The 15,211-nt window shown below is 44.8% G+C and overlaps 2 protein-coding genes and 1 non-coding gene across 4 annotated transcripts in view; 1 reads left to right on the top strand and 2 right to left on the bottom strand.

Moving 5' to 3' along the window:
- Positions 1–2,775, top strand: part of SH3D19 (SH3 domain containing 19) — an 81,846-nt gene extending 79,071 nt beyond the window's left edge. For both annotated transcript variants that reach the window (XM_054165176.1, XM_054165185.1), the window contains 2 exons: positions 263–360; positions 1,672–2,775. In XM_054165176.1, coding sequence (XP_054021151.1) covers positions 263–360; positions 1,672–1,788 — 215 coding nt within the window. In that variant the 3' untranslated portion in view covers positions 1,789–2,775. The remainder of the gene's footprint in view (positions 1–262; positions 361–1,671) is intronic.
- A 5,160-nt stretch (positions 2,776–7,935) lies between these two features.
- Positions 7,936–13,049, bottom strand: RPS3A (ribosomal protein S3A). Its single transcript, XM_009898215.2, has 6 exons — positions 12,926–13,049; positions 12,133–12,236; positions 9,726–9,913; positions 9,349–9,557; positions 8,661–8,770; positions 7,936–8,097 (listed from the first exon to the last, which is right to left on the bottom strand). Exons 1-6 carry the CDS (start codon positions 12,985–12,987, stop codon positions 7,976–7,978), a joined length of 795 nt encoding a protein of 264 aa, XP_009896517.1. The 5' UTR covers positions 12,988–13,049; the 3' UTR covers positions 7,936–7,975.
- Positions 8,337–8,407, bottom strand: LOC128897853 (small nucleolar RNA SNORD73). The gene has a single exon (XR_008462616.1). It is a non-coding gene; the product is annotated as a small nucleolar RNA SNORD73 (small nucleolar RNA).
- Positions 13,050–15,211: the final 2,162 nt, after the last annotated feature.

Genomic DNA, 15,211 nt, shown 5'->3' with positions numbered 1-15,211 from the left:
GTTAGATGTCATCATTTGAAAGTTCAAGTAAGTGAAGTTTAAATTTAGTCCTCTTAGAAGTGGAACCATGAAAATGTGTTAACACTGTCAAATGAACTGGTGTCAGTAAATTTTTATTCCAGTAGGACAGTGAATTTACTAAGTAGCAGTAGCAATAACATCTGGACTCCAGTGGGGAGAAAATACAAGAATATCAGGAAGCTTCTCCAAAACCAGATTTGTGTCACTCCAATCCAAATAACTTGCCTTGTCTGTTCTGCAGCCAGGGCAGATCTGTCACAAGCTGTAGGAGTGAAGAAAGGAAAAGCCAAAGCTCTTTATGATTTTCATGGAGAAAATGAAGATGAGCTTTCCTTCAAAGTAAGTATTTCTCTTGGCCCCGTTTTACAAAAGCTCTTATACTTCTAAAGATTGCTTTAAAAAAAATGTTCTGAGCCTATTTTCAGCTTGGAACCAGAAGGAATGAAGCACAGAACAGGCACAGATAGTAACACATTCGATAAATGGTCTCTAAAAAAAAAAAAGGATTTTTGCCCTTACTGCTTCTGTTTCATATTGCCAAAGTCTTTGCTGGAGACACCGAAAAAGAGGTCAGAAGCTGCAGAGTTACTCCAGCTTCTCTGATATAGTAAACTCAAGACAAACCTACCTCAATTGGGAGGATATTGATCAGCTGATATGGTCAAGAGAGCCTCTTTTTTTCACTAGAAAAACACCAACAAGGAGGATAATAGTAAAGATTGGCAGTGCTGGAGCAGCAGTGCCTATAAGGGACACCTATCGCAGCACAATCTACCAAGTCTGGCAGCACAATACATAATTGCCATGGGAACAAGAGGAGAAATTAAATGCTCATTGGATGCCCAGATAATATTATGAAGCATGAACAAGAAGCAGCATGCCCTTGTAGATTCAAAGTCACGATTTAGGTAACTGTCCCCAAAAGGAAGTTTCTGAGACAGAGCAGACTTTCACAGCAGGCCAAAAATAGCATTTAACAGCTGAAATACTCTATGTCCTCTTCTAAAACTAGCCACATAATTAGTTTCAGCATTAGCAGCTTGCAATGCTGAAAGGATGGATGCTGCTTTAAAGCAGAAAAGAGGAACAGAGGTACTGGAAGAATGGTCAGGGCCATGATAGTACTTCAGATAAGGGAGGACATGGAACAGAAAAAGAAACAAGGATCAAACGTAGGAGGCTGCAGTTTATTTGAAACAGGCACCACTGAGCTACTTAGACAATTGCTCTCCTTTTGGGGAAATGAAATTTTCCAAAGGAAAAGTTTCTAAGTGCTAGAAAATATTGGGACTAAACTGAAAAAAAGCCAAAAGTGTTAAGAAACCCTTATAACAGAGCAAAACATCACAGGAAAGGCAGGGGGGCCGCAGGCCTGCTCTCTTACTTACCCACCACCCTGGACAGCTTAGGCAATGCAGGAAGTTACACAGCACTGCTAGTTTTTCCTTCCCAAAGGTGATTTTTCAGCATAGGCAAAAAAGCTTCAGCTGGTTTTGGCAAACAACCTCAAAGAGATGTGAACAACAGGAGAGACTGGCCATGTCCTACTTCCATTTGATTGATGTTAATTGCTTCTGAATAAAATCAGCTATGTATGCATGAACATTGCAAGCTAAGCTGCAGTGACTCACTTAACTCCTTCTCTTACAGGCAGGTGATACAATAACAGAGCTGGAATCTGTAGATGAAGACTGGATGAGTGGAGAGATACAAGGAAAGTCTGGGATATTTCCCAAGAACTTCGTTCACATTTTAAAAACGCCATGAAGTGTTGCCTCTCTTCGTACTCCCTGCACATGGGAGAGAATGTTTCCTACCCTAAAGGCACAGCAAAAACATCAACCTGTTTTGGCTATGTTTTGCACTACTTTTTCTAGACAGTCATACTAGTATCTTGAAGTCAAATAAGAACATGTTAAGTCTTCTGTGACAGTGTATGTAGTCATGCTTCATGAATGCTCCAAGAGCAAATACAAGCAGGATTCTCAGTGGTTTCCAGCTAGGGAAATACTGTGGTGCAACACCATTTTAACTTAAATAGCATTCTAGTATGTTTACTATCTGGTGTTACATTTATCATGCACAAAGCCACAGAAAGTAAGGTTCTTTGGTCTTTAAAAACTTTAAAATTTAAAAAAAAATAGTTTCAAAGATATAAATACAGCATTCAGTATGTAGATCAAGTTTGATATTCAGGTTTCATTACTGCTCAACTTCCACATTAGCAGTAGAACCCACTTGGTGTCTGATGTAGAGGATAAGGAAGATAACTGCTATTTCATAGTAGAAAAATATCAAACCTAATACTGGTAAGAGGGAAAACTCAGAAGCAAATACTGGTGTGGTGTTCTTCTCTCATAGGGGAAGATCACAAAAGTAAAACTTTTAAAGTATTTTGCCTCTTCATGAATTGGTATGAATCATCTGAAGACCTTCCTCCCTTGCTCCCAAACCCTTTCCAGATAGAGGTTTAGATTTTTCTGCTGCACACTGTCCTTTGAGTGTCATCAGTCACACCCTTCTTTCTCAGCTGAAGTTAGTTGTAACAGACAGCATTTACTGAGCTTTCTCAGACCCCCTCCATGCAGTAGCTGCATTATTCCAACTATTTGCCCCCTCCACCCCCTTCATGTAAGTGGAAAGCCAGTCTTCACTCAGCCTGCGTGTCATTTATCCCTCATGCACTGGAGCATAGTTCAGCAACACTATTCGTATCCTTAACATGAAGGGTATTATACAGCCCTGGCTTTAGCTTTCAGCCACACACCAACTATACTGAGCATTGTTGTAAGGGGTCTGTCGAGCCCTTAAGGAAAAGACGCCCAGCAAGAGGTTACTTCAAGAAGTTCCAAAAGCAGCAGCATGACTTGAACAACAAACTAACACAGACATGACTGAGGTAGCTTCACATTATAGGAGCTCCTGGCAGTATATTGCAACTCTCAACTTCTGACAAAATAGTTAAATGTATCTTGATTAACTGCTAATTTCATCAGTCTGGAATAGAAGAAAAATTAGGCTGTGCAGCTGGCTCTTTCACTCCTAACAGTATTCCATCAGTTGTACTATTTAGCAAAAGCAAGTATTAAGCTGCTAGCATGAGTCATTACTTCAGAGAGATGCAGGTCATCAGGCACCATGATACCCTTGATTTTTCAAGATTTTTCTTTGTGGGTCTGTGAGTTTAAGTTGTGATAAGGCCAACAGCTGAGTGGCAGCTGAAGACTAGAAACTAGAATCATGACTGACATTCTGAGTTTTGACTTAGTTATGTGCCTGCCTACAGCTTTACCAGTAGGAAGTCTTAAGTGTTACAGCAACAAATACCTACTGCAGGTGGCCAAGAAGGCAAACAGCATCCTGGCCTGCATTAGGAATAGTGTGGCCAGCAGGAGCAAGGAAGTCATTGTGCCTCTGTACTCTGCATTGTTTAGGCCACACCTTGAGTACTGTGTCCAGTTCTGGGCCCCTTATTTAAGAAGGACATTGAGACACTTGAACGTGTCCAGAGAAGGGCAACAAGGCTGGGGAGAGGCCTTGAGCATAAGCCCTATAAGGAGAGGCTGAGGGAGCTGGGATTGTTTAGCCTGGAGAGGAGGAGGCTCAGGGGTGACCTCATTGCTCTCTACAACTACCTGAAAGGTGGTTGTAGGCAGGAAGGGGTTGGTCTCTTCTCTCTAGCAACCAGCACCAGAACAAGGCGACACAGTCTCAAGCTGCACCAGGGGAAGTTTAGGCTCGAGGTGAGGAGAAAGTTCTTCACTGAGAGTTGTTTGCCATTGGAATGGGCTGCCCAGGGAGGTGGTGGAGTCACCATCCCTGGAGGTGTTCAGGAGGAGACTGGACGTGGCACTTGGTGCCATGGTCTACTCGTGAGGTCTGTGGTGATGGGTTGGACTCGATCTTTGAGGTCTCTTTCAACCTTGGTGATACTGTGAAAAGATCAAGGTGCATCCAAATTGGTAAGGGTAGCCTTCCCCTCCCCATGTACTGCACTATGGGTCAGGCAAAAGTGAACTGAAGGACTCCCCCCGACATGACACAAGCATCCAGTCTTGGTAGCAGACTTGAGCTCACATGAAACAAGCCTGAGGAACCTGCAGCATGATTTTACTCCACAGTCACTGTTATGCCTCAGTACATGCAAATACAGACACAGGCCTTAGCCCTCTATTTTTTTTTCCTCAAGAAGCTCCATGAAATAGTATTTAAAGTATGCCAGCACCAGTCCCGTCACCAGGGGAGGAAGATCACACAGGTTTAATGAGCTGAGAACTGGATTTCTACTTTCATTAAGGCAATTAATGTTATAAAAACAGTAAGTTATATGCCATTCTAGAGATGGAAACGTGACAATCTTCACAGCTTGTACTCAGTTTTGCTATCCCAAATATGCCTATCCAGAACTCCTGTGGAATGAAACCTTAATGCAAGTCCACCTCAGAGGACAACCCTTCCCACTCTCCAAGCCCTCCTGCCAGGAGATTCCAACAGCTCAGTTTTTATTCCAGTAATGCAGATACCTCCTCCTGGAGAAATCTGACAACACAAATACATAGCTAGCTAGCTTTCCTGACTCCTGCAAGCCCATGCAAAGACTTTCAGCTATGAACTTCCAGTGGATCACCCTTTTAAACCAGGCTTCTTCCCCCACGACCTGTGCCAACAACTCCTGAACCTCCAGGGGGCACAGGAGGGGGGGACAGCAAAACCAAGCAGAGCCCACACCAACAAACACAATACCCACATACCACATTGCTGTGGTAGCAAGTGAGGCTTAAGTGTATGATGTTTACTTACTGTTCGTCTGGCAGTTTTCTAAGATTTTGATACAATTCTCAAAAGTAGAACTGAGTTTTTATAATTTTTTTCAACTTCCTCTTTCTCATTTTTATAACTGTGTATTGAGCAGTTGTTTTTGTAACCTCCACTGAATGTTTAAAGTCAGTGCCTGTCAGTAGCGAAGACCACTCTTAATCGCCTCCGCCCTGTTAAGCAGGGCAGGAAGAGTAGCAAAGCCTTATATTCAGAGCAAGGAGTGCCATCTGAAGGCTGCTTGCATTACTGCAGGCAGCTAAAGCAGTACACTTACTACAACTGGAACAAGTTAGAGGCTTGGCTTTTACAGGAAGGGATTTTCTTAATACATGATATGCCTAATACCACCATGAAACTTCATACAGAGCAGAACGTGACATTCGTAAGGTGTACAGTATACATAATTAAAAAACCCCAAACCCTGAGAATGAGGTGGAGTACAAATCCTAACTGCAAATTTCAGCTGTAATTTGAAATTCAGCTAGACCCCCACGCATTCATGTGAAAATGAAAGCCTCATTTATGAAAACGTGATCTGTTCTTTCCCCTCCCCTCCCTCCTCCCCCCCCGCTGGAAATCCCTTCAGGAAGGCATCTTTGTCCTGTGTACAATTAATGGTGTCCTAAATAAAACCTTTGTTAAGTCCAGTAAGTTTATGGTACCTCTGTAAATTAAGAATGTATTTAACCAATAAATTTTTTTGTAATTAAGTCATGATGGCTTAAGCTTTCCACTTGACAATTTCATGGTCTAGTTCTGCTTACCTATTCAACCCAACAGCAAGTAACCTCTACCCACCTGCAGACAAATGCAGCAGTGTGGCATCCCTGAGCAAGCAGTCCAGCCCCTGCCCAGAATCCTGGCAGCTGTAAGCAGTGGGAAGTCTTCAGCCTCAGGTACGTCACACTTGTCCCCTGCAGAATCTGTGACACTTGCTACCGGCAGCAACCACACTCATTGCAGGCAATCGCACAAGGTGCAGACTACCCTGGCTGCGGCAAGATTACTTGGGATGAAGACTTGGTCTGACCCTGAGCTCATCAATTCTGAACCTACTCTCAGCTATTTGCTGCTATCCATACACTGTGGCTTTTCAGCCAAGATCTCTACAGAGAACACTCAAGGTTTGCCCTCCTGCTTACTCTTCCCCCCATGTGAAATAGTTTTATAAAGCATACATCTACCCAGAGCCCCTGTGTGCTAATGCCAACCCTCTACTGCTTAAAAACCCAAGTGAACTGCAACTGAAAAAAGCCTTTTTGAAACATACACTCCTCAGAAGTACAGCTGAAGGAAAAAGTGAAAGTATGAATGAGGAGTTTGCAGTAACAAAAGCACCTTAGAGTTTCTAACTCTCCTACTCTATGGAGTACAGGCAGGCCAGTTGCAGCCCCTTGTGGTTTGAGGGAACTGCTGCTAATCAGAGCAGCTAACACACATTACCAGAAAACTCTGACAGATCTTACTCTAATGCTAACTCGAATTAGATGATCTCCAGGTGACTTTCAACCCCCACCATTCTAATGCAGAGCTTCAATGTATTCATACATATGTACACATGTACATTACTTACTGTAGTAGGTTCAGGGATTTTCAGCCTCACCATACTTACCACTAAATAAATCAAGTTTGTTTTTTTAATTCCCATGAAAACTTCTCATTTTTGCTACAAAAGTAAAGAGGTATTTGTTGCAATTTATAGCCTCAAAAATAGGACTGTCTGGGACTCGGAGAACAATGACACCCTGCTTCAACAGTATGAGTGAGCAGAGGAGAAGATAAAAGCGGCACTATTCCTTATTCCTGTTCCAGCATGGTGGCAGTTTTCAGACACTTGCTACCCTTCCACTGCAGGCTAGAAAAGGCAGAACAAGCAGGCCTGTATTTACAACCCAGTGCAGATGGCTACCTGAACATTAAGTCATGCACTACTCTCAGTATCATCCCTCCTATTAAAACAGAAACTTGGAATCACACCATGAAATCACATCACCTGTCATCTTCTCAATGAATTAGAATACATTCTTTTCATTTTGCATTATCACTTCCTCCAAATCAGAATTACCAACTAGGAAAAGGTAAAAAATCCCTGGCCCCCACAGGAGCATCCCTCTACTTTTTCCAGTATCTCTGTTGCAACAGGAACTTTCTTCTTTCCTTCACTTCTCATTCTAAGCCATTTCCCAGCTCACTTCAAGTCACCACTACCTGAGCAACCTCACCGAATGGGTCTGTGCCATTTTGTTCTCAAGCTTTAATCACAAACTTGCCAACAAATTAGTAAGTGTAGGTTTGTGCTAAGCGCTTACAAAACATGCTGATAAAGTAATGCACATCTTAGCCAGAAAAACACACTCTTCAATTTTTAAGCTGGCGTAAGCTAAACAAGTGGCAAAAATGCTATCAGATGATGGAAAAAACACAGTCAGCAGATGTCTTCAGAACACAGACCACTGCCTTCTTTTCTCCCTGAAGCTCGTTTTTTCCAATGTGATTATTAGTTCTACCCTCAGTTCTGACAGGCTGAATAACTACATGCAACCCCACACTTGAGCATATTCTGCATTTCTACGCTGCTTCCAAGACTAAAGAGCTTTCAACACTTTTTGACAACAAGAGACTAGATCTATCCCGCAAGTTGCATCAAATCACCAGAGAGAAACTTAAACCTACACACACGCAATTCTGAACTACGTAGCCTGGATAAACCCCCAAGCCTTCCCTATAATAAACAATTCTGAGACAGGGAGTCTCCCAGCACGGCCCAAGTTGCCCTGTACAATGCTCCTCTTTGAAACACCTTTCACCAAGGTAACCACTGCACACAGCCAAAATACTTCATTTGTGAGGATGAAAGTTACCAGGAAAGACAGGTGTACAAAGTCCATGGTGGTGACCTTTCCACCTTTCAAAAAGGACACCCCAGTTTCTTCTGCCCATCTCACAACACCCACCACAAAAATCAGATCTCCAAACTAAATACTTCGGCCTTTTCTTTCTTTTTTCAAACCACAGCAGTAAGTTTACCTTCCTCAAAACCCATTCACATATGTGACACTGATATTGTCTAGCAGCAACAGGCAAACAAACATTAGCTCTGTATATTAAAACTTTTATTTTCCACTGATTTTTAGTTTCAGACAGACTCTTGCACAGGTGGCTCATATCCATCAGCTCGCTCTACTTTTGTGCCTGCCTCATCCCCAGAAGGCTTTCCAGCACCACCACCTTCGCCATGCAGTTCCATCAGCTTGCCCACTAAAAAGAAGAAGTATTGTATGAGAGATGCACCCATTTGCAACAGTTTTAAATTACTGAATTGTTCATCACACACAAATTAAACCACCAGCACATGTAATATGGACACGACCAAGTCCATCCCCAAATCTCATGCAAGGAGATGCTGACTGCCAGACAGACAGCAACAAGCAGTGAAAGTGCAAATTAAGGCTTTTTTGAAAAAAAGAAGTCAAAAACCTACTACTGCCTTGTATGGGAATGTCAGAAAATAGGGAAAATATAATCACTCCATGTCATCTGGGACCGAAACAAGTTGTCATCACTCATTCCCAAGGCAAAGCTTTTGAATGTTCAGCAGCAGGCTCAGGCAAGAATTCAAAATTGCCATGACCTGAAGGATCACTGCTCAGCTTTTGAGGCTGAAAGCCAAACACAGGACTAGAAGGACAAGCCTTTTCCCTACCACAGCTACAAGCTTATGATGCTGCTTTGATACTTTTTTAACTGAAAGCAAACACATTTATACTAGCAACTTCCCACACCCCGCCCTAAGAACAGTGTGATTGCAGTAACTGACTTACATTCAAACTTGGGCTTCTTCAGCATCTTAACCTTGCGGACATAGACATCATGAAGAGGGTAAATGGACTGACATGCCTTCTCTATGTCTTTGCCAATGCTGTCTGGGATCCTGAGATATCAGAGAACACCATCAGTACCAGAATGCTGAACACTGTGCCTACTGCTTCTTCACAAACACAGGCTTAAAAAAACTTAGGAATGGTAACATTCCACAGAAATCTGCATCAGTACTAGCTTTGACAATTTTCTTCAAGTATGTTTAGATTCAAAGGCATTTTCCTTGCAATGCTCTAAAGAGGTTGGGTGAAAGTGTGCCCATTTTGAAAGCAGACCTGCAATTGAACTTTCAGAAGCAAGCACACAATACTTCCTTCTATCAGCAAAAGACAGAACATTTGTGACCCCAACAGATTCATGCAGAAACATGATAATCAAAACCCTCTGGAGAGCCTGACTTTACATCTATGCAAACATAACAGTTGATGGGAGTAAAGTATGACAGAGATGAAGAGTGTGTTCTAAGAAAATGACACATTAGCTTTTCCACACGACAGGCACCTTGCCTGGTCTCTGCTGAACAGTATGTGAGGCACCAGTGTTCCTCAAGTACTCAGTAACAACTGAAGAACAAAACTATTTGAACTGCAGAAGGGGAGGGGGAGGGAAACAAACACAGGCAAAGCTTACAGCTTATTGACAACTTCTTTCAGGTCGTTGGTTTGGACCTCGCGGGTCATGATCTCCATCATCTTCCTGCGAATCTGTCGCACCTGCTGGTGCTGGGCATAGGAGGTCTTGCGTATTTGGTTGTTACGCTTCTTGGTAAAACCCACGCAGAAGAGGCGCAGTAGGTAACCATCAGTAGTTTTGACATCTACATGGGCCTCAATCATTGTCTGAAAAAGAAAGTGATTTATCAATTCAACAGATGGGTTCCTCAAACCATGCACCTGACAGTCATGGATACCTGCTGATGCCACTTCGAACACAGCTTCACAATGCATCAGTGGCCACCTCCTTTCCTAAATGCAGTAGCAGCAATGCAGACCTTGCTCTTTACACACCTGCCATTTTTTGACCATGGAGCACATTTTATCCCGGGTGAGGTCCATCCCATGGAAGTTTGTCAGACAATTTTTGCCCTGAACATCCTCAGTTATCAGTTTAAATTTACGGAATGCAACCTCATCGTTCTGCAGGTCAGCCAGACTCACTTCAAATACACGGCCCTTCAGTCCATCAGAGGCAATTTCTGTATTATGAAACAAAACAAAACACCTTTTATTAACATTAGAAAAGTATTGCTCAATTCAGACACTGGATTTCTATCTGCTGTTTTCCCATAGAAGGTGATGCTACTGGCTTCACACAAACAAATCAACTCACAGAACCAAGTGTCGTATTTGGTTGAATCTTAATACAAATACCACTACACCACAGACTCCAGCAGAACTCGTTTTGGAGTGGAAAAGGTTAAAAAGGACTGGGAAATCATGAACAACAATGAAAAGATAAAAAGCCACATCAGAGATAAAAAAGCACCAACACACCCCCTAGCACAGCCAATTCACAGAAACTCTAACGAGTAACTGTTTTAACATTGGCTTTCTTGTACTTGGTTTACAGTGACCATTATTTTACTTCTTTCATACACACACAGTTCAAAATGCTGCCCAACTTCCTAACTTGTGCAAGCCCAAAAGCATAGTGCAACTATTGAGATATTCTACACAGCCAACTTTCCAAAAATACTCTGCCTCTCTCCAGATCCCTAAGAGGCTTCCTTCTAGTAAGGCGACAGAGTATGTAAGAAACCTTTACCCTTCAGTGATACACCTACATTTGTACCCATTGAGTTGGCAATTCTCCCAACAGAGAGGTCTCTTTACCTGAAAGCCTCAAACTTCAGCCTAACACAATGGTCTTTGAGACCCTATTATGACCAAAATTTCCTGTAGCAGTCTCCCTCTGACCACCAGACTAACTCTTTAATTCTTTCTTTTCCTCAGACTCATCAGGTTACCACAGCAGTTGATCAGAAGCTTCAGGCATGTCCTTCACATCATACCCGTGACTTTGTACTCTTGCACCAAGACCAGACTATATTAATTCCCCTGCAAGTAAGCATGAGTTCAGGGAAGGCAGGTCCTGCTTGACCAACCTGATCTCCTTCTGTGACCAGATGATCCACCTACCGGATGAGGGAAAGGCTATGGATGTTTTAAAGCCTTTGACACCACCTCCCCCAGACTCCTCCTGAAGAAACTGTCAGCTCATGGCTTACACAGGTGTACTCTTTACTGGGTAAAAAACAGCTGGACAGCTGAGCCCAGAGTTGTGGTGGAGTTAAATTCAGTTGGCACCCAATCACACATGGTGTTGCCTGGGGCCACTCCTTATCAGTTATCTACAGGAGGAGATTTGAGTGCATCCTCAGACAGTTTGCAATGACAATAAATTGGGCAGGACAACTGATCTCCTTGAGGGTAGAAAGGCTCTACAGAAGGACCTGGGCAGACTGGATCAACAGGCCAAGGTCCTTTGTACTACATTTAACAAGGCCAAGTTCCAGGTCCTGCATTTGGGTCCCAATAATCCCATGCAACACTAAAGGCTTGGTGAAGGGTGGTGGGAAAGCAGGCCAACAGAAAAGGACCTGGGGTACTGGCTGACAGATGTCTGAACACAAACCAGCAGAATGCTCAGGTGGCCAAGAAGGTCAACAGCATCCTGGCCTGGATCAGGAAGTGTAGCCAGCAAAAGCAGTGAAGCACTTATGCCTCTGTACTTGGCACTGGTGTGGCTGCACCTTGAGTTTTGGGGCCCTTGTTATAACAAAGACAGTGAGTTGCTGGAGCATGTCCAGAGAAGGGCAGTGAAGCTGGAGAAGGGCCTTGAAGTCTTAAGAGGAGCAGCTGAGGGAACCGAGATTGTTTAGTCTGAAGAGAAGGCTGAGAACAAACATTATCACTCTCTACAACTACCTGAAAGGAGGTTGTAAATCATGTCTTTTATCCCAAGCAGCCAATGATTGGACAAAAGGAAATTACTTCAAGTTGCACCAGAGGACTCCAGATTTGGTATCAGGAAAAACTGCTTTACTGTAAGTGGTCAAGCATTAGAACAAGCTGCCCAGGGAGGTTGTAGGAATGACTATCACTGGAAGTGTTAAAAAAAGATGTGTAGACATAGCACTTTGGGACATGGTTTAGTGGGCAGGGGTGGTGTTGGCTTGACAGCTGGACTCAATCTTAAATTTTCCAGCCCAAACAATTCTGTGATTCTAAGCCCATTCATTTAAACAATTCAGCCAATTTTATAAAGTCACTCAAACGAAATAATTAACTTAGGGGTGTTTTGTTCAGAATGAGCAAAAAGTAGCTGTTAGCAGTTCTTTGAGCAAGCCTCAATTTGGACCTAACACACGGAACAAATACCCCTCCCTTTACTGCATAAAGCCCCACTACTCACTAGTTCCTTGAGTCCTGGTGACAAGTGTCTTCCCGATGTTTCGGATATTAAACATTGCTGGTGCTTTGACATCGTACCAGTCCTTTTTGGAGAAAGGATCAACCCTTAAATAAAGCACAAAAGACTTTTATTGATTTTCTCAGACTGAACCTCCCCATGTGCTCGGCAGAACGGAAATGCAAATGTTAACATACTGCGCTCTCAAGTTTAACGTGGACAGATTGCTAAGTTTGTGAACACAGACGGTGGCCACTACCCATTGCACAGAGACAGACATTTACTGCAATTTACTTCAGAAAGGTACAAGTCAACTGCAGAGACATCCTAAAAACTCCTATGACAAAAATTCAAACTACGTTACAGTCCCGGTTATCGCTCAGGAGCGATACAAGCGATGCACTTTTACCACCACCCGAGAAGCCCGGATTCCACACCAAGCAAACTGCGCCAGGCCCGGGCCTCCACCGCACTGGAACACTCCGGCTGACGCGGGCCCGGCCCCACCGCAAGCCGCGGAGTGCTCCCCACAGCAGGTCACATGGCTGGGATGCAGAGAGCCGAACTCGGCAGGCACCCAGGCTCAGACAGCGGCTCCCTGAGATGTTTCCGCGGCACCCCCTCCCGGCGCCACGCAGCTCGCCCCGTGTCCAGGCGAGGCCCGCGGCCGGCCGGCGCCATGACAGCAGCGGCCTGCTCTCCGCAGCCCCATCCGCCTCGCATCCACGGCATCCTGCCACCGCGGCGCCCCGCCCGACATCCCTAGACCCGCTGCCCTCCTCTGCCAGCCCCTTACACTTTCTTCTTGGCGCCTTTCTTGCCTCCCTTGGTGAGACGCTTATTCTTGCCGACCGCCATGGTCCCGCCCCACCGACGAAAAGACCGGAAGCGGCAATCGCGCGAGATTATACGAAAGTGAGGCTCGCGCGAGATCTGCGAGAGGTTGCAGACATCCCGCGAGAGCGATACCACGGCTCTGAGGGTGGGGCGGATGCCCCCTGGAGGCGTAGCAGAGGGGGCGGAGCCAGCTGCGGTGGGGCGGAGCTGCGGGCACAAGCGGGGAGCGGCTGAGTTAGCGGCAGGGTTTAAGGAGCGAAGGAAGGAATGAAACCTTGTAAAAAAATTAAAGCCCCCAAAATCAGGGCCTAATGTTCCCAGTACGCAGCCCACCCAAGGCACCAGCCACCGTGTCGAGGCCGGCCCCTCCCCCCGGTCTAGTGCGGGAAAGGCCTTCGGTGAGCAGGCAGCAGAGGACCAGACCAAGCTCTCTGTGAGGGGAATGGCAATAAAAAACATAAACCCGTCCTCGACTCATAGAATGATTTGGGCTTTAGAGTTCATCTAGTGCACCCCCCCTGAAGCAAGCAAGGACATCTTCAACTAGATCAAGTCACTCAGAGCCCCATCCAACCTGACTTTGTTTCCCCGTATGGGGCTTCGACCACTTCGTGCAAACGTTTTCCAGTGTTTCATTGCCCTCATAAAAAATTTCTTACTTACATCGAGTCTGAATCTACCCCCTTAGTTCACAGCTATTACCCTTTGTCCTATCACAACAGGCCTTGCTCAAATGTCTGTCCCTATATTGCAAGTCTCCTTTAAGTACTGAAAGGTCACAATAAGCCTCTCTGGAGGTTTCTCCAGGCTGAACCCTAACTCTCAGGCTGTCCCCATGGGAGAGGAGTTTCAGCCCTCTGATCAGTTTTGTGGCCTCCTCTAGACCCACACCGACAGGTCCTTATGCTGAAGACTCCAGAGCTGGACACAGTACTCTGAGTGGGGTCTCATCATATTGGAGGGGCAGAATCTCCTCCCTCCACCAGCAGATATGGTTGGCTTTATGGGTTGCAAGTGCACATTGCCAACTCGTGTCCAGTTTTTTAGCCCCGTACTCCCAGGTCCTTCACCACAGGGCTGCTCTCAATCCCTTCATCCTATATGGATACTATCTCCAACCCAGGTGCACGGCCTTCCACTTGGCCTTGTTTATCCTCATGAGGTTCACACAGACCCACTTCCCTTGTTTGTCCAGCTCCCTCTGGACAGCATCATGTCCCTCTGGCACGTCAGTTGCACCACTCAACTTGGTGTCATCTGAAAACTTGCTGAGGGTTGTCATTGATGAAGATATAAATCAACACTGGTCCCAGTGCAGCATGACACAGCCCAGCTGGGACAAAGGTCAGTGTCCTTTCTCACGTGGCCCTGGCGGGATAGGTGCAGGCTGAAGGGGAAGAGAGAGGCCATGCAGAGGCCACACTCTGCATCCCACACTGATCAGATTTGGGGATGATTGTTTAAACCTATTGAAACTAGTGGTGGGAGGAGGGTCAGGTAACAGGTAATCCTCTCAATTGCCAGAGGCAATATGGTAAGGCAATAAACTTTAGAACAAAAGGCAGTAGTAAAATATTATTAATTGACTAGCTCAGAAAGAGGTATTTTCACCCATTTTGGGCCTGTGTGTGCACTTTCTTGTTTCTTGGGCAAGCTGAATGAAACAAACTTAGTAGTTTGTTCATAGTAGCCACCTTCTCTGGAAACACTCTACCTTGGTGTAATCAGTATTTCTCCTTGCCCATTGTTCTTCCCAAAGGGTTGCTTTTCAGCACACCTTTTCTTGCTACATCTATGATTTCCATGAGCTATTAAAGCTTGCTCACTACCACTATTATTATTATTATTATTATTACTATTACTATTACTATTATTAAAGTATTTCTCTTCTTAAGCTATTTGTTTGCCAGACCTATTTCGCTGAGATCTGGAAAGAGCCCTGCACTGCTTCTCTCTCTTCCTTACCCCACCACACAATGCCCCATGTCCCTCAGAGCTCCTTTCTGGGACACTCAACCTCCTTCTTCTGCCTTCCAGTATATCCCTGGGTCCCCAGGGAGCCAGCAAGGTGCTTGGTGTTCAGAACACACAGGTTGCTGCTCTGCAAGCCCCTTGGTTGAACTCATGGGTACTCAGTGAAAGCACAGTGTGGGGATGGGAGACACCTGGGGATTACAGCTGTCCTGCAGATAGCCAGGGATGACACTGGCTGTCAAGCTTGTGCAGATGTGGGTCCCCAGTAGGC

This window comes from Dryobates pubescens, chromosome 1 (genome assembly GCF_014839835.1).
Source record: "Dryobates pubescens isolate bDryPub1 chromosome 1, bDryPub1.pri, whole genome shotgun sequence".
Classification (NCBI taxonomy): Eukaryota; Metazoa; Chordata; class Aves; order Piciformes; family Picidae; genus Dryobates; species Dryobates pubescens.
This window is presented reverse-complemented; position numbering and strand designations above follow the sequence as displayed.

Coding starts and splice junctions, on each gene's coding strand:
- RPS3A (XM_009898215.2), bottom strand. CDS start 12,987: ATGGCGGTCGGCAAGAATAAGCGTCTCACCAAGGGAGGCAAGAAAGGC. Junction 9,914..12,132: donor CACCAGGACTCAAGGAACTA/GTGAGTAGTGGG, acceptor TTCATAATACAG/AAATTGCCTCTGATGGACTG. Junction 8,771..9,348: donor AAAGAAGTTGTCAATAAGCT/GTAAGCTTTGCC, acceptor CTGATATCTCAG/GATCCCAGACAGCATTGGCA.